The sequence below is a fragment of the Phocoena phocoena genome, chromosome 13, assembly GCF_963924675.1.
Source record: "Phocoena phocoena chromosome 13, mPhoPho1.1, whole genome shotgun sequence".
Lineage (NCBI taxonomy): Eukaryota > Metazoa > Chordata > Mammalia > Artiodactyla > Phocoenidae > Phocoena > Phocoena phocoena.
Genome location: NC_089231.1, coordinates 63,277,916 through 63,303,024, shown reverse-complemented (window position 1 = coordinate 63,303,024; position 25,109 = coordinate 63,277,916). Strand labels below are relative to the sequence as shown.

The window sequence follows — 25,109 nt, the reverse complement described above, 5'->3', positions numbered from 1 at the left end:
CCACCCCCACCCAGATGCATCTCATTGGGCGATGGCAAAGTGGGATTTAAACCTCCACGGAACCCAAGCATGGCTGCATCCCCCTTTGCAGGTAATGGGAAGGCACTGCTCAGGAGGGCTTGACCAGTCTGTGTCCCACCCCTCTAAGGCATTGGCCCAGTGATTTGGGGCAGACCACTGCAGCTGCTGCCCCATCCCCCAGGGCATGGTCACTCGCCTCCAAGCCCCCCAGGTCCTGCTTATTCAACATTACTACCTCTTGGCTGGACTGCATGATCCAGCTGCCAGGAGGGGGTCACTGGCACCCACCCAGCATGACTCTCTTGCCAGATGGCAGGAGGGAGGACTGAGTGTCTCACTGGGTCTGCTGCCTGCTGGCCAGGAGTCCTTGGACGTCGGGAGTCCTTGGACGTTGGGAGTCCTTGGCTTCCGTACCTGTAAAGGGCTTTTGTTGAGTTCCGGGAGGAACATAGATGAAATGGCAAGAGAGTAAGGTGGAATGGGCCTTTGGGGGTGTCATGCATGTTTGGGTTTTACTCTTGTCTGTTTACTACCAGCCAGGCCCTTGCCCTCTCTGAGCCCCACTTTTCACAGGGCGTCAGTGCTCCAAGGAAGGATCAGGGCACTTACAACCTCAACGCAGGGCTGTGGAGCTAATCCAGCCTCTGCTGCTTGCCACCTTCTTTTGACTTCAAGCAAGTGACATACATAACTGCTCTGAGCCTCGATGTTTGCATCTGTAAAATGGGATAAATGAGAGCTGTGTCCTGCAACTCTGGGTTTAGAGCACTTAGCACATTGTTATTAACCTTAATATAACTATTTGCTGAGGGCCCACTTTGGAGCAAGCCCTGGGCCTCTGACTCCCCACTTTCTCTGCACTCAGGCCCCAGACACAGCCCAGAGGCAAATGTGCGCAGGGAGCCCAGTGAACGACTCTGTCCTCTTGCAAGGGCCCGGGTCAGTGCCCCTTCCCAGCCTCTTGCTCACTTGTAACCCGGTGCAGATCAAGCCGGCAGACCTTCATCCTGGGGCCAGCCCTGCAGAACAGCCTCGAGGTGGGTTAAAGGCTGCAGTGGCCGGTCCAGGGTCTGTCCTGAGTTTGGCAGGGATGTCAGGGGTCAGGGGTGCAATGAGGAAGATGGCCAGTTCAGAGGCATGGAGGGGGCGAGCAGGGCCCCACCAGTGAGCATCCCCGCAGAGCCTCCAGCAGGGCCCAGTGCAGCGCGGGACGCTGGGCGGGCAGGTGACATGTCCTCGAGGGCAGGGCCCAGGGCCGGTGTCTGAACCACACGAGCTGCGAAGGCTGCAGGGGTCACGAGGCGCAGCCGGGCGCTTGGCGCAGCCCCGGGGGCGGGGCGCCGGGAGGTGCAGCCCGGAGCGATGGTACGCGCAGCCAACTGTGCTCCGGCTCGTGGCGCGCCGCCCCGCCCCTAGCCACGCTGCCCATTGGGACCGCGCAGACTGTGTGGGGGCGGGGCCTGGGCGGTGGCGACGGCGCGCGGGCGCAGCACCCGGAAGTCGGCGGCGGCGGCGGAGGCGGTGAGTACGCGGTGGACTACGGGCGGCGGGTGGTCGGCGGCGGGTGGCCGGCTGCGTTCCCCGCGGTGCTCGGGGCTCGGAGTCGGGAAGCGGGTCTCGGAGTCGGAAGCGGCCGTACAGCCCGCCCTGCCTCAGTTTCCCCTTCTCGAGGCGGTGAATGCAAATCCAGCGACCGGTCCGGGGAGACCAAGCCAACCTCGGCCGAAGGAGCGTTCCTCCCATTCCTGGAAGGCGTTTCCAGTGTCCCCGCCTGGGTGGGGCGTGGGCCCCGCAGGCAGGGCCGGTGTCCCTCGGTGGGGCAGACTGGCAGGCCGGGAGCTGCGCGGTCACCGCGGGGCGCGAGGGTAGGTGGGCTACGCGGCTGACGGCCCCAGAGCCCTGAGTCACGCTGCTCCCTCCCTGCGCCCTGCTGCGGGTGACAGCTGATGTCTCTCCGGGGAGGCAGCAAGTGCCAGGTCATCTGTGCGTCTGGACACGGTCTTCCTGGGGTGGCTCAGTACTCAGACCTTCCCCCCAGGGCGTCAGGGGAGGGGACTGGTCAGGCCTGCACGCTGGGCAAGGCCTTGTAGCCTCTGGGCTTTAAGATGCCTTCCCGCCCAGCAGCTACCATGCTCGCCTCTGGGCCACAGATTTGACGTGGGCCTTCTGGCCTTGGACCGGTCTCTGAGGCTCAAGCCCCCGCCTGTCCTCCACTGGGGATGTCACATGGTCAGCCAGGCCTGCCGCTGCCATCCTGCTGCGGACCTGCCCACTGATGTTTTGCTGTTGCTGTTTCCATGCGGCAGCTGTGCAGTAATGGTGCTGTATGGGGCGCCTGCAGCTGGTAGTTCTTGGGAATCGCTTTTTGCTGCTTGTTCCTTAGTCTTCTGGGCATCCTTTCATGGCAAGTGTTTGTTGGCCAGATACCGTTCACAGCAAAGAAAACTCAGGCTGAGGGCCAATGGTGTTCCCAAGGTCAGTAAGAGCCAGGGTTGGCCTCTCCTCCTGAGCCCCTTTCCCAAGAACCTTCCTGTGTCGGGTGACCTTTCGTGTGGGGTGGGGCTGCAGGAGGGTGGCTGTGTTGGCAGGTGGACACAGCAGAGCTTCTGTTCCCCCCTCTCCAGGTTCCCAGGGCTTCCAGTGGGCGGAGCATGTTGCCCTGGTGCTCCCACCACCTTGGACCCCTGACCATTCACTTCAAAAGCATGTGTCCTGCAGTCCTGTGGCTGTGTGTTACTGGTGTGTCTGCAGAATGCAGGCCCCTCAGACCAGGCCACTAGCTGTCAGCTCTGCCCTGCTGCCCAGCCCCTGAGCCGTATTACTGCCTCACGCTTTCTTTGTGTTTTCATTTCTGGGCTGTCACTTTGATCATGTTTACCCTGGGTGTAGTCACATGTGGCGTTGTGGGGACTTATTCCTGTGCTGGCTGCTGCTCTAGAAGGCGCCTCCCAGTCCCACTCGCCTGTCCGTGGATGCTGCTGCTTCTGAGGATGTCAGTAGCCCAGGGCAGGGAGGTAGGTGGGCTGCTACAAATAGGGCCACACTCGTCACTGACACCCCAGATGTGTGAGGACTGGGTCCATCCTTTGGCACCATGTCAGCCGGTGTTGAGGACAGTTTGTTGGTCTGGACCTCGGGGTTTGGTGATGGGCTCTGAGAGAATGAGGTCACCCCTGGACCACTGAATTCCCTTTTCAGGGTATCGATGAAGGTTTTTTTTTTTTCCCCTCTCAACTTTTTTTTTTTAGGTTGCAGAAATAATGGATACACGCTTAAAAGTAAAGAGGCCAGCCCCCACCTCCTGGTACTCAGGGCGGCTCTGCTGGGTCTTCAGGACCATGCCTACTATAAGTATTTGCTTCCACCCTCTTTCAAGGGGCTGGTGGGAATGCCCCCTTCCTCCCCTATTAACCATGTGAGCCATAGGGGCCGCCATAAGGCCGGGCTGGCCCCCGCCTTGTGGGGAAGCTGTTCCTGCCATGAGGGGCCGGGGTGCGGAGCATCCAGAGCTCGCCGTGGCTCACTGTACCCCTCATCTGTGTTGCCGTTTTGAACCTTGAAGGGACAATGATACTTGGTATGAGGCTGAATTAGTGCTCCTAAGACATCTTGAAGATCTCAGGAAAGAGTGTCGCCATAGAAAATGTGTCATGGTGAAATGCTACTTATCAGCCAGATGACAGAGCGTAGATTGTGGAGTTCTAGGTCGTGGGCGGGGAGGAGGGCGCGGTGTTTGGGGGGTGGTGGCAGGCTGCTTGGAATGATTAGGATGGCCGGGCTTTCTCAGCGAAGGCTCCGGAACAGCGACAATGTGTTCCCATGTGTTTACCTCCTCTGCTGGCAGCCTGGGGGGACGTCACACGGCACTTGTAAAGAGCAGCTCCTGCTGTCCTGCTCTGCCCTGTGCAGGGTGGGTGGGGTGCCCAGCTCCTCTGCTCAAGGCCAGATGGACAGGCTGGCTAGCCTTGACCGCGTTCCTCCACATGTGTGCGGTGCTGGGCATAAGGAGTGGAGCCGCCGACTCTAGGGCTCCATCACCCCCTGCCCAGAGCCCTAAGGAACAGCCAGAGGAGACTGATTGCTGGGACCCGGGGCCTCACTGTCCCGCTGGCCCAGGCCCCCTTGTTCCTGCTTGCTCGCATGCGTCCCTGCGTTCCTCGCTGCCTCTGGCCAGCGTGCTCCCCTCTGTCTGACAGAGGGAAGTGCTCCCCGAGGGCACAGGCTCCCACCCCACCCGGCGGTCACCTGAGTGTGTGGGTCCTTGTGCAGAACTCAGGGCAGCCTGGCCGCTCCATCCTGTTCTGAGGAGCTCTGAGCCGGGGCTGGATCCGCCTTGCCCGGTCTCCCGAGAATTGCTCTTCCTGCCTCACCCCTCAGTGCCCCCCACCCAGAGTAGCAACTCAAAGCCAGCGGGGAAGGAGGGCAGGGTCTGTCCATGTTCTCCTCATGGGCAGCTTTCCTGGTGGATGATCCTGTTTTCCCTACCGGAAGTGTGTAGCGTCCAGCTCCAGGGATGGTGCAGAGTGAGCCCAGCATGCAGCCGCCATCCAGATCAGGGTGTGGACACCGTCACTAGCACCCAGACGTCTCCCTGCAGGTCTCCATTGTCCCCTGGCCAGGTGGCCTGCCCTGCTTCTGTACCCACGCATGAGTCTTGCTTCTTCCTTACCTCGTACAAGCACCGAGTGGTGTGCTCTCATGGGTGGGGTCCCGCTCTGCCCCATGCTGCTCAGGCAGGTGGACACCGCTGTGGACAGACAGCCTGGCTTCCAGCTCCGGGCTGTGGACTTCCTCATCTGTGTCACTTCATGGACACGGGTGCCCCACAGTGCCTGATGTGCCCTGATCAGTCGGAGTTTTAGAAGCTTCTGTGAAAAGCCAAGAGGGAGACTCACCTTCCAGATACCACAGCATGTGCTGAAGCTCAGGGGCTGAGGGGCCGAGTGGTGGGGTGTCCAGGGCGTGGCCCAGGTGGTGGCAGACAGCATGCCCGTCTGCTGGGAAGCATGGGGGTCCGTGGCTCACACCTCCTACATAGGCAGACCCTGGATATATCCTAGAACAAAGCCCAAACGCAACCACGCACGGAAATCAAGAGAAAGGGGCTCTTGCTTTGGGATGAGGAGGGCGAGAGCCATGCAGTACAAGTGGGGGGACTTGCTGTGGAAGGACAGATGGGTTCCAATGGAGGCAGCACAGGCAGAGGGATGGGCCACCCCACCCCAATGCCACCACTCTGTGGGACAGAGGCCCTGGATCCTGGCACGGTGTGCCAGTGGCTGCTGGGGGATGCCAGCAGACCACCTGAGCATCTCCTGCCACTGCGGTGAGGGTGGGGGGAGCAGTGGCGGGTCCCCTCGTGCTGGACGCCCCTGCGCCAGACATTGGAGGGAGTCGGCCAGGCATGCTAATCTAAGAGCGTCACCCCCTGCCCAGTGATTCCGCCTCCTGGGTGTCTGCCTGGGAGACAGGAAGGCACCTGTCGGGAAGGTCCTCAGCCTGTTTGTAGAACGTGCGTGCCGGGCCCTGCTGTGTTGCTCTGCATGAGTGGAAGCTGGATGGCAAGAGTGGATAGAAGGCACACATGCCCTGGGCAGCAGCAGGCAGGTGGGGGACGCCGCTACCCCGGGCGTGGGCGAACTGCACAGCCAGGTGGCAAGAAGACAGGGTGGCGGGGTCCTGTGCATGTGATGGAGCATACATCTGTGGAGTATGTGGAGCCATGGGCAGGGGCCTTCCTTCGGGGCCTTGCGGTGAGCACAAAATGGCATGCCCCCCCAACCCTGGTGGTGACAAAGATGGCTTCTCTCTGCCACCAGGCCCAGGGACCCACTGCCATGCCACGCGGGCACCCCGGGCATTTGTCAGGATGTTCGGCCATCTCACAGCCTGCATGCTGCGGTCCCGGGAGGCCCCCTCAGACTGCTGCCCATGAGGCTTCCCCTCAGCCCAGGCCACCGTCTGGGGTCTTCCTTCCGTGGGGGCCCGTCTGGGGCCTGGCTGCACCCCTGTATGCAAGGCAGTTGTAAGGCAGCCCCCCAGCGAGATACACATGGGCACAGTGATTCCAGGACTGTGGCCAGGACGGAGCCGGTTGCCCCACTGTGAGCTTTCCTGGGGGCTGCTCGCACCTGGGGAGGGTCAGCAGGGATGCTCAGGGGCACGCTGGCTTCCGAGCATTTCCATGCCTGGCTGGAGCAGCTCGTTTGTGTGCCAGAGGGTGCAGATGGGCAGGTCCAATGCCCGGGGCATCCTGAGAGCATGTACAGGGGTCAGGAGACCCCACGTGTGCCCACACTATAACCCCGAGTGCAGCCAGCAGGCACCCCCATCCCCCAGAGCCCCTGTGTGGCCTCTGGCACCACCTGAACTCTTGGTGAGAGAGGAGCCTGCCCAGGATGTGCCCGACCTGGGAAGTGGGTCCCCATCTGTCCCTCCCCTGCCCCGTGGCTCTGGGGCCTGGCCTCCTCCAGGTCAGTGTGTCACCTGCCCCATCGGGTGGGGGCCCTGCTCGCCTGGCCTGGGTCCCCCACTGCCATCCTGCTTGCCATGGGGCCAAGCGAGGGGGAGGAAAGGAGGGGGAGGGAGGGAGCCCCCTCACCTGAAGAGGGCAGGCGTGTGGCATCCGACTGCCATCCGCACACCTGGCAGGGTGTGCGCGTCACCTTAGCGGCCTCCACACCCGTTGGGCCGGCACTGCTTCCTGTATCGCTTGAAGCCGCAGGCTTTGCCCATCTCCAGGCGGCGTCCTCCCTGTGGTCGCTGAGGCCCGTGGGTGAAACTCCTCGTCAGGCCCCAGGACCTTCCTGCCCACCTCTGCCTCTGCCTCTGCCTCTGGCCACCTGGCCCTCATGGCGGCCCCAGCAGACAAAGAGCTCTGACGGTGTGTGGACACCCCGGGCTCCAGGTGGAGACGGGCGGGGCGGGGATGGCGTTAGAAAGCCGGCGTGCTTCTGCCCTGGTCGACCCCCCTTCCTCGGCACCTGCCAGCCCAGGTGCTCTTCAGGGTGACTTCCTCCTGACAGGCTTAGGTGTCACCTGGTGAGGAGGAGCGCTGAGTTTACCTGGAGCAGTGGGACCTGTTGAACTGCTCCCCCCACCTCACCTTCCCACTCCATGGCCTTGGAAGCCTTGGGAGCGGAGGGGAGCGTTTCCCAGCAGCGGAGTGCCCCAGGCAGGATACCCCAGTTAGTGCCCTGCTGCAGTGCAGTGGTGGGACGGCAGTGGTGTGTCCAGGGCTTGCTCTGGGAGCTCTGAAAGTCACAGGGGTGTCAGGGAGGACTCGCCAGGCCCCGAAGAGGGTGTTGGAGTTCGGCCTGGGTGGGGGCAGGATGGGAGAAGGTCCCTGCACCCACAGGACCTGCGAAGGAGGGTGCTGGGGGTGGTGGGAGTGAAGCGGGAAGGGGAGGGGCCAGTTGGCAGCGGGCCTGGCTCGAGTGGGGGGTGAGGGATTGGAGAGAAAGGCAGTTCCTGATGGTCTCCTCCCCAGGGGCTGGCTTTCCTCTGGTCCTTCCCTCCCAATGACCGCGTCTTCACTCTTCACTGAGGCCGCAGCCCTGGGTTCCGCGCCCACACCTCTGGCAGCAGCTGCCCGGAGACCTCTCGGCAGCCTTCCTCTGACCACGGAGCCCTTCTTGCCACCACCTTCTGGAGGGCTTGTCTGCCACCCACCTGGGCCAGCTAGGGTGGCAGGGTGCTGCAGCCGAGTTGGGGGGCTCTGCATCTGGCCTGTGAGCAGCGGTGGCCAGCGACCTCACCCAGTGCCGGTCATGCAGCCTGGGCTGGGCGTGGGGGGGATGGCAGGCATGCTGGCCTCCTTTGACCGCCCAGAGTAGTGTGTTCCTGGTGAGGCAGCCCTCTGTCCTGGAGGGGCCGGTGTCGGTGGGATCTCAGCAGGGCTTCTCCCATTGACCTTGGCCAGCCTGGTTGCCACAGATGACACCTTGCCTGGAGCATCCTTGTGTCTGGGAGAGACCAGCCCCCTCAGGGTGGGGGACCTGTGTCTTCTGTGCTGGACTCCGGTCACGTGGCAGGTACTGGGAGCCCCACCAGCTACACGAGACAGGTGGGATGACCCGGCCCTGCGACGCCTAGGGTGCTTCCCATCACCCTGCACTGCGTTCTGGGTGGTTCTCATTCTCTGTGCCTAATCTGCTCCAACATTGTCTGCCAAGTTTTAAGTCGTACTTCCTGGGGCTTCTGTTTCTAAAGGGTCTTTCTGGTGCTGGGTGGACCCCTCATTTACTCTTTATAATGTCCTTTCCCTGCAGATATTCCTGAGCTCCTTTCTCTTGCACTCAGTGGCTGGTTTTTGGGACGTGTGGGGACTACTGCTGGTTCTTGCTGTGGTGCTTTGTTTTATGTGGTTCTTTCTATTGTACTGCTTTTTGTTCTTGAAATTATTTGTGAGACTTCTCGGAAGTCTGTGATGAAGAGGAAAACTTTGGTTTGCCTGGTGCCCAGGGGCACTGCCAGTGCAAGCACCCATCAGACCAAGTCCCTGGACCCCCGGTGTGGCCTAGCTCTGCACATGGAGCTTCTCATGGACCACCCCCACTTCTGTGCGCCTCCCCTGCGGTCCTGGTGTGGCTGTGGATACAACCCCCTCACCCTAGGTCCCTGTCCTGGGGCGGCCCTGGGCCGTGTCTTCTGTCTCCCTCACCCCTGAGGCCACCAGAGCCCTGTTTGCCCCATGGGCCAGTGCCCTGAGGCAGAAACTGCTGCTGTACTCTGCTCTCTTTCCTCTCTGGGTTCCTGTGTTCTCTGAGATGTTGGCTAAATCCTGCACCACCTTGTCAGCTCTTGGTTGCTTTTAAGATTTTTCACCTTCTTTCAAGCGTTTGGAGTTGCTTTTACCAGGGAGGTTGGTCCCAACAGTCTGCCTACCAGTATTGGGATCATCAGGCACTCCTGGGATGATGGCCACCAGCGGACACTACCAGGCCGCCCTGGCGGGAACCCAGCCTGTTCCCGTCACCTTGGGGAACCCTTCTGCACAGGGCCCTTCGGCATCAGCACTGCATGTGGCCCAGCGTCCCTGGTAGGGGGCAGCGGCTGGCAGCCCTTCTCACATGGTGCGTGTCCCCTAGCGCCCCGGGCTGCTGCAGATGGCGCTTGTCACCGCGGCAGCGCCTCAGCTGCACAGCCACAAAAATTGGTCCTCTGAGGCTGTCACCACATCTGTGCCTGGAGGAACACAGGGCTGAATCCTGGGGGTCCCTCCAGGGCCCGTGGGGGCTGACAGGGAAAATAGTGGGGTGAACCCTGACCCTGCCACCCGCGCCAGCCAGACCAGTGAGCACGAGTGAGAGGAGGGTGGGATGCCCAAAGGCCTTGTGCGCTAGGCAGCTGCTGCATGGCTCTGAGCCACGGTTGTGTCTGTGGTGCTGGCCTTGGGCTCTGGCCCCTCCTCGGCTTCTCTTTGCATGGTGGCCAGAGCCACCACGCCCGCCCACCCACCACGCGATGCTGGCATGGCTTTGAAGCCGGGGTCAGTGTGGTGGGAACATCCTCCTGTGAATCCCAAGGTGGGAAGTGTTCCGTTTCAGACCCCAGAACCAGAAGCAATTGCCAACAATCCAGGGCCAACGAGGTCACAGGCGTCAGGGGAATGTCTGACCAGTGCCCAGGAGCGTGTTTACAGGGATGGGCGAGTGTCAGGGCAGCCGACACACGGTCTCCTCGTCCAGCGAGGGTCTGGGTGTCGTGAGCCCGTTCCATTTGGGCAAGGGAGCTTTGCAGGTTTGGGAGGCAGTTCTGTCGTCTGCCATTTACTCAACTCATTTTTCCTTCTCCCGCAGACCTCGTTACCCCGTGTGAGCCAAGCCACCCCTTGGGGACCCATGTGCATCATCTTCTTTAAGTTCGATCCTCGCCCCGTTTCCAAAAATGCGTACAGGTAACCCCCTCGTGCTGCGTCTGCTATCCTGCTCGGCCTTGGGAACACGCCATCCTCAGTGCCTGTTTGGGCTCCATGTGCGGTGTCAGGGGCAGAGGCCAGGCCCTGGGACACACTGCCCGGGCCCTGCCCTGCCCTCTCCCACAGTGGCCACTCAGTGTGGGCAGGGACCCTGAGTCGATGTGCAGAGATGCTAAGGCTGAGCCACTGAAGGTGGCCATGTGGGCAGGATGGGGGAATGACGTGGGTACAGCACAGCCCTGCACCTCTGACTGGGGATCAGGTGGCAACAGAACAGTGACAGGGAGCGAGACCTGGCTTGTGGGGCTCGAGCCTGTGGCCAGTGAGCAGTCTGGGTGGTGAGGGCAGAGTGCGGGGGGTGGGTCAGGGAAGCTGGGGGACCAGCTGGAGGAGGCAGGAGGCTGAGGCCAGGGAGGGGCCACACATGGTCTGGTTTCCTCTCCTCCCCATGACCCCTGGCTCTGGACAGCGCCCCTCCATTCCCCGGCACCCTGGTGGGAATCCACCGACATTTATCCACATGGAGAATGAGGCTGGGATGTGACCCTCAATCACAGATGAGGCAGTAGTGCGACTGCTTAAGAAGTTTACATCATCTCAAGATCTGGAACATTTCAACTGGCTTCTGGGATTCCGTGCTACCTGATGTGTGGCTGAAGTAACTCATTCCAGGCTGGGGAATGGGGAGCAAGGGGTGCCCAGTGTCCCCTTCCTGCAGGGGAGTGGGCAGCAGGGCCATGCTGGGGGCCGGGAGTTGGCCCTGAACAGACCCCGACAGAGCATGCCGTGTGAGTCGGGGTCCAGCCAGGGGACAGAACCCCGGAGCAGTGATTCGAGCAGGGAATGTCTAACTCGTGGAAATATAAACTGTTGTGGGATCGGGGTGCCCGAGGCAGAGCCTGTCCTTCATCCTTAGGCTGAGACCCAGACCTTGCTGGGGGCACAGCCGTGGCATACTGGGCGGCCGGGAGCTCTCTGGGCACTTGCTGGAAGTCTGCCCGCTCTGCTCGCGCTGGCTTCTGTCGGGCACTCGTTGCTGGGGAAGCCGCACGCAGAGCCTGGGAGAGAAGCCTCTCCCCCTGCAGCGTCCCTCCAGCGCCCTCTGCTGACAGAACTGGACCCGCAGCCACTGCAGAGCCCCCAGGAAGGGCGGAGTGGGGCTGAGGCAACAGGTGGATGGATCACTGGCGCTGTCGCCTCCTGCGCTGAGAGTGGCACTCCTTCCTCCTGACAAGTGAGGACACGCGGCCTGATGGCCACCGAGTCCATGGCTGCCTTGGTTCTTACTCACGGATTCAGCCAAGCCCTGAGGTCACCCCTGTTCTCCTGGGAGTGAGAAGGAACGGAAGGGACGGGGAGGGGAGCCTGTATCCTGCCACGACCTGCCTCTGACAGCTCCAGGGCTGGGACTCAGTCTCAGCGTTGATCTCAAATGTTGTCCTAGCCTGATGGCGTTGGAGGTTGAGAGGGGCTTCTGGCTCCGGGGTGGGCAGCTCTCACATGTGATGTGGGACTAGGATGGGAGTAGTAGGGGTGGGGCTGCTGTGGGAGGGACACTGCAGCAGGGCCGTGAGGAGAGCCTGGTGAGCTGACCCTGGGCCCATCGGAGACCAAGGAGGGGCCCCCAGCTCCTGGAGTGGCGGGGGCAGGCTCAGAGCCAGGAGGCCTGGATGTCCTCACCTGGGCTCCCTCCCACCTAAGCTGTCACTGCCCTGGCTGGCAATGCAGCAGCTTCTGCCCCCACCCCAGTGCCCATCACTGAGTTCACTGCCGGCCCCCCACCCAGTGATGTCAGGAGAAGATTTGTACTTTGTGTGTGTGTGTGTTTGTGGTTAAGTATACATGACATAAATTTACCTTTTTTTTTTTTTTTTTTTGCCGTACGCGGGCCTCTCACTGCTGTGGCCTCTCCCGTTGCGGAGCATAGGCTCCGGACGTGCAGGCTCAGCGGCCATGGCTCACGGGCCCAGCTGCTCCGCGGCACATGGGATCTTCCTGGACTGGGGCACAAACCCGTGTCCCCTGCATCGGCAGGCAGACTCTCAACCACTGCGCCACTAGGGAAGTCCAAATTTACCATTTTTAATCGCAGGGCTCAGCGGCATTAAGCATTCACACTGTCATGTAACTGTCACCAGAACTTTCTCATCTTCCCAAACTGACACTCTGTCCTCAACAAACACTGACTCCCCATCCCCCTCCCCAGCCCCTGGCACCCACCCTCCTTCTTTTTGTCTCTATGACCTTGGCTCTTCTAAGTCCCTCATGGAAGTAGCATCATATGTTTTCTTTTTGTGTCTGGCTTTTTTTCACTCAACATAATGTCCTCAAGGTTCATCCACATTGTAACATGTGTCAGGATTTCCTTCCTTTTTAAGGCTGAATAATGTTCCTTTGCGTGGATGGACTACGTTTTGCGTCTGCGTCCATCCTGTCAGTGGACACCTGTACTGGTCCCGCTTCTCGGCTGCTGTGGACATTAGTGTACAAGTACCTGTCCCAGCCCTCCTTTCAGTCCTTTTGGGTATATACCCAGAATCAGAAAATCCTGGATCACACGGATCCGCCAAGTTGATTTCCTTGTGTGTCTTCTGATGGCTGTGCCAGAGGCTCCCTGCAGCGTTGGTCCGTGTCCTCATGTTGGGTGGTGGAGTGGGTCTTTGTGGCGCTTCGTCGTCATGCATCATTGAGACTAGGTCCTCTCCCTACAGCCGGAATGGCCCAGACCCAGGGCCGCCGTCCACTTGGACACCGCTGCCCACAAAGCCTGTCCGGGGCCTGGGACCCACACAGTCCCCTGCTCCGGCACCTTCGACATCACGCCTGTTTTCACCTGTGTTTGTGAGCTAAGGTCACCCGTGTCAGTAATGCTCCAGGGTCAGCTGATTGCAGAGGACTCTTCCGTCTGGGTCTGTGGCCATCCCTGCCGTGTGTAAGCATTGATCTACACAGATCACCTCTGCCCTGAAGGACAGAGTGGGACATCCTCACTCTGATGCTGTGGGCGGTGCCGCTCCTGGCTTTGTCCTTTCCAGTCTCACAGGAACCTGTTTTCTGGCCTCCCTAGAATTAGTTCCTGAAAGATGAGGCCAGCCCTGCCAGCCCCACTGTACCTGTGGGGTTCTTGAAGCCTCTCTCCCCTCCTTGGGCTGCAGCCGATTTAGAGCGTGTGTCCTGTGGGCTATTCAGCCAAGTGCCCTCGTGGGTGTGGGAAGGGAGGGGAGACAGCCCAGTGCGGCCGGGAGTACATGTGAACTGCCTCTGCAGAGCAGCTCCAGGCCTGATGTTGGGCTGGGCCGTGACTGTCATGGACCCCTCGTCTGCACCCCACCCCCATGTCACCAGCCCACTGCCCTCCATATTGGGGCGCCCATCCCTCCAGACGTGGCAGCCCTCCCCCATCATATGCCACTGCCATGTCCCCCCAGACACTGCCCAGCATGATCCCCCAGGCGTCCTTGTGTTTGAACTGCCTTCCAGGCTGCATACCTGCCCACCCACAGGTGCTGCACCCTCCTGGGGTCGCCCCTGGGGGGTCCCGGCCTCTGCACCGCACCCCCCATCACGCCTGAGGTTGCCCAGCACTTGGAACCTCCATATTTTGCTGACACGATGAAAGTTCCAAATCAGGGGACCCCGAGTTCATGGGATGGGGATGTCCTGGATGGGCCTGACCTCATCGGGGTGGCCCGCAGAGGGACCAGCCCCTCCTCAGGGAGTAAGCTGCTGCCCTTGGAGGGGCCCGTGGCCAGAGCTTGAGGGCGGCCTCCAGGAGGCAAGTGACCTCGGCGCACGGCAGGCGAGACCAGGGCCCCCAGTCACATAGCTTCAAGGAACTGACCCCTGCAACAGCGGAGACCCCGCCGACCAGCACCTGTGTCACCCCGGGGCTGAGCACCTGGCCAAGATGATGGGTGGGCGTTGCTTTAAGCTGCCGCATTTGTGTAGATGTTTGGCTGCATAGAAGACCAGCATACTCCCGTCAGTATAGTGCTGTCATGGCTGTCACGTCACCACCCTCTTTGTCAAAATGTCATTTAGACCCACAGGTTGATGCTTTTACTGGCTCCACCTGGAGGGACTGCTGGGCCAGCTGTTGCCCTTTGGGGTGGCTTCCATGGAGGTCGTCACTACTGGACACTTCACTGGACCCTGGCCTGTGCACCCGTCACTGCTGCCAAACTCCCCCCGGCGGTGTGCAGATCCCTCCCCTGACTGTGCCCAGACCCACCCCTCAAATGGTGACAGACCCTTTCCATGACTGTGCCGAGTGGGACTCGGAAGTGAGGAGTGAGGGGCTTCCTCTCGCTTGGGGCCTCCACGTGGTACCATCATGCCCACCAGCAGTTCGACTAAACAATGACTGATGAAAGCAACCCAGCGCTTCAGGCTCCTAGCGATTAGCAAACATCTCACTTCTTGTCTACAAATGGGCAGCTGGAGTAAGAGGACAGAGGCACTGCTCTTTCGCTTTGTTCTTTTCCCTAAGTTTTCCTTTCTGGAGTCTTCACAAGAATGGGAACCAGAAGCCACGGCACTGGCCTGGTTCGGGCTCAGCCTCCCGTCCCCTGCGACTGCAGGGGTCAGGCGAGTGGGCAGGTGAGGGGCGCTGGGCACCTGAAGGAGGACGCTTGATCCTGGCACAGGAGCCACTGCACCCTCTGGGGGGCCCAGGCCCCGCAGCCAAGTCTCCTCATGCGGGGAGGGGGGGCATTGCGCTGTCCTTCTCCTGACTGCTGCTTAGCCAGCTTCTGCCAGGATGGGTCCCGGACTGGGTCCCAGGGGGACAGGGCAGACATGGCAAGGGGCAGGGGATGGGGTCCAGGTCAGGGCCTGGCAGCTGGAGCTGCAGAGGATCCTTCTGTGAGCGGCTGCAGCTTGTGTCAGGGACAGTGAACCCCCCGCCCCCTGCACCTGAACCTGGCGCAGCCCTAGAGCCAGCTGTGTGGAGGGAGAGCCAGGTCACAGGCTAGACAGGCATCCTGAGGGTGGTGAGGCTTCCAGGGTGGTCCCTGGCAGTGCCAGCGCCTGTGGCCGAGGTGGCGTGGGAGGCACAAGTGGGGGGTGACACGTGCACACAGGTGAGAGACTTCCAGGGCCCTGGGGTGCCAGCACTGGTTTTGCCTTCAATTTTGTGAGTGTCTTTGTTAATTCACATTTTACCACAAGCCGATATTCATGAAATCAATGAGTCGATGCAAACAGTACTTCTGAAGACTTCTGAGGATCTAACCCCTGACTCAGCGAACTTGGTTTCAGACCCACTGTGGCCCAGGTGCCGTGCCCGCCTGCGGTGCTTGGAGGGTCCTTTGGTGGTCACTCTTAGACCCCGGGGTCTTCGGGACCCTATGGGGTGACCCTGCCCACTCAGTCGCCGTCTGTGTTCATAGTTATTTTAAATGGCAAAGCTGACCGAAAACTTCGTTTTCTTACCTCAAAACCAGGGCCCTGAAAACATCGATGTCTTTGCTAATTGCCAAAGAAATACTTATTTGATTCATAATACAAAACACTAGTGAAACACAGAAAAGTCCTCACTCGCTCCCTCCCAAAGACACCCCAAAGCGCGGGATGGAGCAGCCCTCGGAGTCCCTGAACGCTGGTGGGAGGCTTACAGGGTGTCCTCGGGAGGGACCGAAGGGCAGGAAGACACACCCGCCGAGCGTGGCAGAGCGAGCAGGGCTGAGCTGGCAGCCACCCATCTCCTCCTCCCAGTGGGTTCCCGTCCTCTCTGGGACTTGCCCAGGTTGCTGCCTGCCAAGGTGCTTTGTCTTGGTAACGAGAGGAAACACGTGACTCTTCCACATTCACGCGAGACCCTCAGCCGTGCTCTCTCCTCAGGCTCATCCTGGCCGCCAACAGGGACGAGTTCTACCACCGGCCTTCCAGGGCTGCAGACTTCTGGGGGAACAACAACGAGGTCCTCAGCGGTGAGTGTCCCCGCTGTCCACCCAGCACTGTCCACTCAGCTTCACGTGCCCGGATCCCCGGGGGAAGCAGCTGGAAGGTGGGGGTTGTATTTGGATCCACCATCCGCTGCGGTTGGTCTCGTGTGAGGCATGATTTCAGACCGGTCGCCTCGGAGCATCATGGTTATGCGTGCACGCATGTGTGTGTACATGCATGTGTATGTGCATGTGATCCTGTTAGACACATGCACCCCTTGCCCCAGGGAGAGTGGCCTGAGTTTGGGGGGCAGAGGCCCGGCTGGCAGGGCTGGGGGAGCCGATGAGGAGCCCATGGGGTGGAGTGGAGGTGACCGCACCCTGCCTGCCCTGCCGGTGGCTTCCGTGGGCCCCGCAGCTCCTATTCCTGCAGGCAGGGGCCACTCGGAGGACGTGCAGACAGGTGTCGGCCGGGCCAGGGACCCTCTGCCTGCAGAGCCTGGAAGCTCGTCTGGAGCATCCACGAAGGCCTCCAGTGTGGACTGGGGTCGGGCAGTGGTGCTGCGTGGGAGGAGGATGGGAGTGGGGAGACCAAAGTGGGGGTCTGAAAGGAGGTGGGGAGAGCTGTGAGCGGGACCCTCAGGGTGGGAGTGCAGGAGGGTGGGAGTGCAGGAGGATGAGGCTGGGTCTCGGCCTCACCAGAAGCTGCTCAGGAGACCTTGGATACCTGCTTGCTCGGGAGTGCGGGGTGGGACTGGCGGGGAGGCCCCCGCTGCCTGAGCTCTGGGCACAGCGGTCATGTGTGTGGGGACTTTTGCCAGGCTGGCCATGGCTCCCCCAGAGGTCCAGTGGCAGGCCTGCTGGGCCACGGGAGGGGGTCTGAGGGGAGCCTGTGGGCATGGCCAGGACCATCCTGGGCTAGGACGGAACAAAGGGATCATGGGGAGAGGGCAGGCTGTGTGTGTCACTGCTGCAGGGCACGCATGGGAGGCTGAAGTGGGGGCTGCTCAGGATGGGTGAGGTGAAGGGTGAGGAGCTGATCCTTCGGGAGGGAGGCAGGAGGCACTGCTGGGGCACTTTGTTGTTGAAGACATGGAGGCTCAGACGAAGGGTGAGCCTGCCTGGGCCCCTTGGCCGTCCTGGCCCCTGGGCTCCACGCTTCCTGCCCTGGTCAGTGCCCATCCTGCTGGGGAGCCCCAGCCGCTCAAGTCCTTCACCCTTTGCAGTGGTTTGGAGGCGGCCCCTGGCACGTTGATACGCGTCCTGTCAAGCAGGAGGGTGGCCCTGGTGCACCGCAGTGCTGGGTGGGCCCGTGGCCACCACGCCCGGCTCAGGCCTGGGAGACCCCAAGGTCCACCCCCTCCCTCTGTCTGGCGTCGTCCAGCGTGCACAGAATTGTAGCAGCAGCGTCAGCATTGCTGGGGACTTGTTAGGCATTCAGGAACCTCTGGGTTCTGTTTCTTCAAGTCCTCCGACTCCTGCTGTTTCTCCTCAGCCCCCCAGTCACACGTGTGTCAGTTTATCTGAAGTGGTCAGTGCCCTTCGGTTATGCTTGGTTCACTTAAAAGCCCTCTGTTATCCCTGCTCCTTTTTAGGTGGTTTCTATCGCCATATCCTTTACTCACTTTCACTAACCTTTTCTTCTTTAGTGTCTAATCTGCTTTTAATCCCATTCTGCATATTTTTCATCTCACACACTGTAGTTTTTATCTCCAGAAATTCCACCGTGGTATCTTCCTTATCTGGACTGTGTTGTTTGGCCAGATCTGGAAGCTTCATTCACTTTCTAGTTGTTGGTTTGTCAGAGGCCTCTGTGCTCTGGATGTGGATCCTTTGCTGGATAATTGTGTCACTGTCTCATTTTCTTCATGATGTCCTTTGGTGAGCAGAGTATTTTATTTTAATGAAGTTCTGTATATCTTCTGTTTTGTGACTTGTTCTTTTTGTGTCTTACCCACAAAGTCTTTGCTTGTCATGAGGTTGTAAAGATATTTTCCTCTGTGTGCTTCTGGAAGCCTCCTGATTTGGGTTTATGCTTAGGTCTGTGATGTGTCTCAAATTAAACTTTGCGTGCGGTGCAAAGCAGGGACTGAGCCACGCCCACCTCTCCGCTGTCCCCGCAGCACCGACCAGTGGGCCTCCTCTGGCCTGTGCATGACTACGGCAAACTGGCTGAAAGTCAGTTGATCACATCTGTGTGGGGCCGTTGTGGACTCTTGTGTCCCACTGACATGGCTCGGGTGCTGCAGCCTCTGAGCAAGTCTGGGAACCAGCTGAGGTGAGCCCTGTGGCTTTGCTGCTTGTTGGGACTTCTGTGGATGTCCTGAACTTCAGGGCCAGCTTATGAATTTCTATAAACACCAGCCCACAGGGTCTTCACTGGGATCATGGTCACCCTCTTGGTCATTTGGGGAGAACTGTCATCCTTTTTTTGTTTTGTTTTATTATTTTTTTATTGAAGTACAATTGATTTACAAGGTTGTCTTAATTTCTGCTGTTCAGCACAGTGATTCAGTTATACATACATATGTGTATATTCTTTTCCATTATGGTTCATTATAGGATATTGAACATAGTTCCCTGTGCTGTACGGTAGGACCTTGTTGTTTATCCATCCTGTATGTAATAGTTTGTGTCTGCTAATCCCAAACTCCCACCCCATCCCTCCCCTCCCCCCGCTTGGCATCCACAAGTCTGTTCTCTATGTCTATGAGTCTGTTTCATAGATATGTTCATTTGTGTCATATTTCAGATGACACATACAAGTGATATCATATTATATTTGTCTTTCTCTTTCTGATTTATTTTACTTAGTACGATAATTTCCATCCATGTTGCTGCAAATGACATTATTTTGTTTTTTTTTATAGCTGAGTAATATTCCATTGTAAATATGTACTACATCTTCTTTATCCATTCATCTGTCAGTGGACATTTAGGTTGTTTCTATGTCGTGGCCATTGTGAATAGTGCTGCTATGAACATTGGGGTGCATATATCTTTTTGAATTAGTTTTCTCTGGGTATACGCCTAGGAGTGTGATTGCAGGATCATATGGTAGCTCTATTTTTAGTTTTTTCAGGAACCTCCATACTGTTCTTCACGGTGGCTTCACCAATTTACATTCCTACCAACAGTGTAGGAGGCTCCCTTTTCTCCATACTCTGGGAGAACTGTCCTCTTAACCATGTGAGCTTCCCGGGCAAGGAACAAGACTCCTCCTTTAACTAGGTCTGCCTGACGTCCATCCCTCAGCACACACGTCTTTCCTGTAACGTTTTCCTAAGTGTTTTGAAAATCTTTCAGTGCTGTTGTAAATGATTAATTGAATTTTCATTTTCCAGTTCTTGCCAAGTATTCACTTACTCCAGTAGGTTTTTTTTGTAGATCCTTTTGGATCTTCTTCACATATGATCCTATCTTGTACAAATAAGGACAGTTTTGCTTCTTTCAGATCTTTGCAGCTTTTAGTTCTTCTACTATTATAACTTATTACTGTTATAATAATAATATGTTAATGACTTAGCTATTTTCACTCCAGTTGTCAAGTGAAATGCCCCTCTGGGAAGACACTCTCCTGGGGCTGTAGTGGCCTTGCTGGCCCTGTGGCAGGGCCCATGGTTATGAAGGGTTACAGCCTGCTGGGCTCCTAGTGCAGGGCCCGCCGAGGGCTGGGTCCTGCCTAGGGAGGACAGCCAGTGTTCCTATACCTGATCAGGATGCGGGGCTGGGGCCTGGCGCGATTTCTGCGATGGAGCTGGTGCTGTGCCCCCAGCCTGATGCCCACCCAGGCACCAGGATGTGTTGTGCAGGGGCCAGGGGTTCCCAGGGGCATCAGGTGTTGTCCCGGGCGAGGGTCTCTCCCACATACCCATGGTCCCCAGGGGCTGCCTCAGACTGCTGTGTTCCAGCCCCCGTTTCACCACAAGGGCTGCTGGGCTGGTGGTGACACTGTTGTTGCCGCAGGGCTGGACATGGAGGAAGGCAAGGAAGGCGGCACGTGGCTGGGCATCAACACGCGGGGCAAGCTGGCGGCACTTACCAACTACCTGCAGCCACGGCTGGACCGGGACGCCCGGGGCCGAGGTACGGGGCGGGGGGCGGGGCTTCCTGGGCACCTGGAGGGACGGGAGGAGTGACAAAAGGAGGGGCCCTGAAGCCCCCTGGCTGGCAACGCCGGGAACCACCCTCGGCCTGGCCATATGGCTCCCACTTGTGGCCATGGCATGGCTCCCGACTGCCGTGTTGTCACTGCCCATCTGGTGGACATATACTGTCCCCACTGAAGACGTTTCCCCTCGTGCTGGACTTCCATGTCGGGGCACAACAGGAAAAAGTTTCAAAATCAGAGTTCTTGGTGCCGACCTCCTTGGCTGCCGGGTCGCTGAGGTGTGGCCGTCCCGTGGGGGACCGTCAGTCTCCCCAGGAGAGGGGCTCAGTCCTACCGCCCCGGCCATGGGCGTGTGTCCCCTGATGCAGGTGAACTCGTGGCTCAGTTTCTGACCTCAGACGTGGATAGCTTGTCCTACCTGAAGAAGGTCTCCGCAGAGGGCCACCTGTACAACGGCTTCAACCTCATAGCGGCCGACCTAAGGTGGGTCTACCGGCTGGGGACGCAGCCCCCAGGCGCCGCACAGGGCTGGGTTGCAGGCTTGACAGGCAGCGGGAGCCGGGGCATCTGTGGCAGCCTCTCTGGGGACATTACACCTGGTGGGCTCAGGGAGCGTCCCGAGGGCCGAGCCCCTCCCAGATCCACTGTCCTGGGGACTCAGAGATCCAAGCTGGGGCAGTGTGAGGGCCTCCAGCTCCTGCTGTGGGAGCTGGGTAGGGCCGGGGGTGCACACGGGCCAGATCGGCCCCTCCGTCTTGTCTCCTCCCCGCTTCTGTGGCTGAGGAGCCCATTTTTGAGCCATACCTCACTTGCCCTGTGGTCTGGTGGCAGAGGTGCCCCAGTGGAGAAGGCAGTGCAGGCACAGCTGGGTACAGAGACCCCGGGCCCCATGGTGGTCGGGCACTGCCAAGTGTTGGGCAGAGTGGGTGGCAAGGCTCACGTCGGGTTCTGCAAGGGGCTCGGCAGACGGCTCCTGGGGCAATGACGCTGTCCATGCCACCCATGGGCCCTGTCGCCAGAGGATATGGTGGCCGGGAGCTTTCTCCGCCTGGGGTGGGGCAGACCAGCTGGGAGCAGGGCAGGAGCAGGGGCAGAGGGGCCTGTCCTAGAGGCGGGAGGAGCAGGTCCCCCAGGGAGGTGCAGGCCCTCGAGTCTAGGGCGCCTGCGCTGGCTGTGAGATTCAGGAGTCAGGTTGCTGGGGCTCTGCAGGAGGCTGGGGCCACGTGGGGAAGTGGCAGTTGGGGTGTGGCCAGGCCCATGTTGGCACACACAGAGATGCTGGGCAGGGTGGGGGGCAGATAGCAACAGCGGTGCCTGCACGGATGGTGCCACCCAAATGCTGGGGCCCGGGCTGTGGGGCTTGCTAGGCGGCGAGGGTTGGGGACGCCCTGTGGCTCCTGTCTGACCCTGTCTCCCCTCTGGTCTGCAGCACAGAGAAGGGAGATGTCATTTGCTACTATGGAAACCGGGGGGAGCGTGAACCTGTTGCCCTGGCACCAGGTGAGGATGCTCTGGCGGGTGGCACAGGGTGGGGCTGGTCCTGTGGGGACCCCAGTACTTTCAGGGACCGGGTCCCTGCTGATTTCCCTCGTGGTGCTGTTTTACGGCTGTTCGTGTACCTTGTGCCCAGTAGTGGCCATGGCCTCACCCGGTCCACATGAGGCTGCACACAGGTTAGGTTGCCTTCCCCCTGTACCGAGTCCCTGGCTGTCTGTAGAGAATTGGAAGCTAAAAGGCACAAAAGGACGCAGAGACCTTCCCCCGCAATTCTGTGGCCTTTGTGGAAGCATCTGGAAACCACACCATGGTGCCCTCACCTGTGACTAGAGATGCTTCTTTTCTGCTGAATTGCTGCTGAGAAGGAATTCTTTTGAACTCCGTCCTATTTCATCCCTGAGCCAGCCGCGCCTGATCCATGTCCCTTAAAAAAATAAACAACAGCTCCATTGAGACATAACCGCATGTCATACAGTTCACTCATTAGAGTGTGCCTTCAGTTGTTTTTACTCTATCTACAAAGTGGTGCAACCATCACCAAAATCTAACTCCAGAACATTTTCATCACCTCACCAAGAAACCACACCCACTGCACTGTCCCCGGCCCCTAGAAACCACTAGTCTCCTTTCTGTCTCTGTGGATTTGCCCATCCTGCACATTTTACATAAACAGATGCAGACAATATGTGGCCTTTTGTGTCTGGTTTCTTTCCCTTTGTGTAATGTTTTCAAGGTTCATCCATGCTGTAGCGTGAGTGAGGGCTCCATTCCTTTTTATGGCTGAATAATATTCCATCGTGTGGATTTTCTGCCTTTTGTTTATCCATCATCCACTGAAGGACACTTGGTTGTATCCACCTTTTGGCTATTGTGGAAAATGCTGCTGTGAACGTTTGTTATATGTTTTTGTGGAGAAACGTTTTCATTTCTCTTGTGTGTGGACCTAGGAGTGGAGTTGCTGGATCATAAGGTAACCATTTAACCTTTTGAGGAATTGCCAGACTGTTTTCCAAAGCAGCTGTGCCGTTTTATATTCCCAGCAGCAACTTATGAGGTTCCAGTCTCTCCCCATCCTCGCCAAGACTTGTCACTGTCTGACTTTTTGATCGCAGCTGTTCTGGGGTATGATGTGGTCTCACTGTGGCCTTGATTTGCATTTCCCTGATGGTTAATGACGTTGAGCAGCTTTTTATGTGCTTGTTGGTCATTTGTGTATCTTGTTTGGAGAAATGTCTGTTCAAGTCCTATGCTTGTTTTTAAATTGGGTTGTGTTTTTGTTATTGAATTGTAAGAATTGTTTTATATATTCTAAATACAAGTCTCTCATCAGTTACATGATTTGCAAATATTTTCTCCCATCCTGTGGGTTTTTCCCCTTTCTCGTTGGTCTCTTTTGAAGTACATCATTTTAAATTTTGATGAAGTCCAGTTTTATGGGGGTTTTTTGTTGTTGCTCATGCTTTTGGTGTCACATCTAGGAAGTCATTTCCTAATCTAAGGTTGTGTAGCTTTTCCCCTATTTGGTTTTAGCTCTCATGTTCAGGTCTTTGAGACGTTTTCAATGGACTCTTGTGTGTGGTGCGCAGTGGGGGTCCTGCTCTGTTCTTTGCATGTGGCTGCCAGGTGCCTGATGGATACAGTGTGGTGATGCCGTGGCTGGCGGTGTGACTATGGGCCCCACAGTGCCAAGTGGCAGTAGTCGTGTCAGAGTTGGCCCAGAGTCCGGTAGCAGCAGAGGGTGGTGGCTCTCTGTCCTTGGTGCATCTTTTCAGGCCGCATGGCTCTGGGTTGGCTGCCCCTGCTGCCTCTTTCGAGAAGAGGCTCTGGGGGCCTTTCCACCTTGAGACTGGGCCTCTTCTTGAGAACTTGTCCTGAGAAACTTGCTCTAAGCCCCTACAGCGCCCCCAGCCAGGGACCTGGCCTACGCCTCGGGCCTGCCAAGGTCAGTGGGCTCCCTGACCCCGGCTGACCCCGGTGGGCCGCCTCCTGGCCTCAGGCTGTGGTGCTCCCAGCCTTGACCTTCTCAGGTGGACCCCCACGTCGGGCTCCCCCACTTATGGACGGACCTTCCTCTGCTGTTGATTCCGATCACCCACCCCCAAGGCCTGGCGAGTTCCTGGACGCATGTAGAGAAGGGGCGGGTGGGTGGAGTTCCAGCCACAGTCCCCCCCACCTCCCACGCTGGCCTGGCCGAGCCAACCCCTCCTGCAGGGACCTACGGGCTAAGCAACGCGCTGCTGGAGACGCCCTGGAGGAAGCTGTGCTTCGGAAAGCGGCTCTTCCTGGAGGCCGTGGAGCGGGGCCAGGCGCTCCCCAAGGACGCCCTGGCCGCCCAGCTTCTGGATGTGCTCAACAACGAAGAGGCGTGAGTGCTGTGCCACACACACACACACACACACACACACACACACACACCCGCCCACCCCCACCCCCCAGCTCTGAGAGGTGGCTACTGTCCTTCCACAGGGCCTGCACGGCTCTGACCGGACAGAGCCCATGAGCTCGTGTCCCTGGGCCTTGGGAAGCTCCTGGTGGCCCCAGCACAGGGACTGGCCCCCACAATGGAGCCCTGAGTGAAAGGCTAGATGGAGGTTCGAGGCCTTGACCTGGAAAGTGCCCGGAACGACCCTTGTGTTTCCCCCAGCCCCTCTCTGAGGCTGGTGGGCTCCTCAGGCGCTGCAGGGCTGTGGCTGAGCGTTGGCGGGGATAGGTTTGGGGCGGCCAGTGGTGACCCCTCCTCTGTCCTTCAGGCAGCTGCCAGACCCAGCCATTGAGGACCAGGGCAGGGAGTACGTGCAGCCCATACTTAGCAAGTACGCAGCTGTGTGTGTGCGCTGCCCGGACTACGGCACCAGGTACGACGGATGGGCCGCTGGTGCGCCCTCCTGTCCCTGGAGGAGCCCACCTTCCTCAGCTCCTCCCCACGTCCACCCTGTCTAGAAGCCACTGTAGGTGTCTGGGCAGTCCCTGGTGGTGGTGCTGGGAGCCCTGGGGGTTCTGAGCAGGGAAGTGCCTGGTCAGCCCAGGGCCTACCCTGCTGAGAGTGGTGGGCGATCAGGGCTCGTGCTGCAGAGGGTGGGCAGGGCGGCCTGGGGGTGTTTCAGAGGGGAGGTGATAGGACTTGTGGGCAGGGGCCTGCAGGACCTGCGGCTCAAGGCCCTGATGCCTCACAGGGGACCCTTTGCTCACCGAGACAGAGGCTGCTGCTCTTTGTGACCCATCTCGAGCCAGGCCAGTGTCCAGCAAGGCCCCTCGCACCTCTGGTCTGATCCATTTGGGGCTCTGACTGGCGTGCAGGGGTCCAGGGGCAGCGGGCTGAACACAGGCCCCATGCTCTCTTTCAGAACCAACACGGTCATCCTTGTGGATGCAGATGGGCACGTGACCTTCACAGAGCGAAGCATGCTGGGCACGGACCCCTCTTGCTGGGAGACCAGCACCCACGAGTTCAGGCTGCAGAGCTAACCCCCACCCGGGTGTGGCCGGGGCTCCTGGGAGGCCCTGTCACAGGTACTGCCTGTGACTCGGCCAGCGTCCCCCAGGGCCAGAGCTCTCTGATGTGTGTGAACTGTTTGCATCCCCATGTCTAGCTCGGGGTCCAGCCTCATGACAGAGGCCCATGGCCAGGTGTGCGGCAGGCCCAGGTGTGCTGTGCCTCCCCTGGCCCATGCACAGA

At 59.1% G+C, this 25,109-nt stretch overlaps 1 protein-coding gene across 3 annotated transcripts; it reads left to right on the top strand.

The window, feature by feature from the left end:
- The first annotated feature begins 1,532 nt into the window (after positions 1-1,532).
- On the top strand, positions 1,533-25,109 carry TANGO2 (transport and golgi organization 2 homolog). Of its 3 annotated transcripts, XM_065889608.1 has the most exons (9): positions 1,533-1,542; positions 9,822-9,919; positions 15,782-15,870; positions 19,792-19,911; positions 20,305-20,419; positions 21,366-21,436; positions 23,645-23,798; positions 24,184-24,288; positions 24,778-25,109. In XM_065889608.1, exons 2-9 carry the CDS (start codon positions 9,864-9,866, stop codon positions 24,896-24,898), a joined length of 831 nt encoding a protein of 276 aa, XP_065745680.1. In that variant the 5' UTR covers positions 1,533-1,542; positions 9,822-9,863; the 3' UTR covers positions 24,899-25,109. The 3 variants fall into 3 exon arrangements, with proteins under 3 accessions (XP_065745680.1, XP_065745681.1, XP_065745682.1); XM_065889609.1 differs by lacking the exons at positions 1,533-1,542; positions 20,305-20,419; positions 21,366-21,436 and having other exon boundaries at positions 9,864-9,919; positions 24,778-24,898; XM_065889610.1 differs by lacking the exons at positions 1,533-1,542; positions 21,366-21,436; positions 23,645-23,798 and having other exon boundaries at positions 9,864-9,919; positions 24,778-24,898.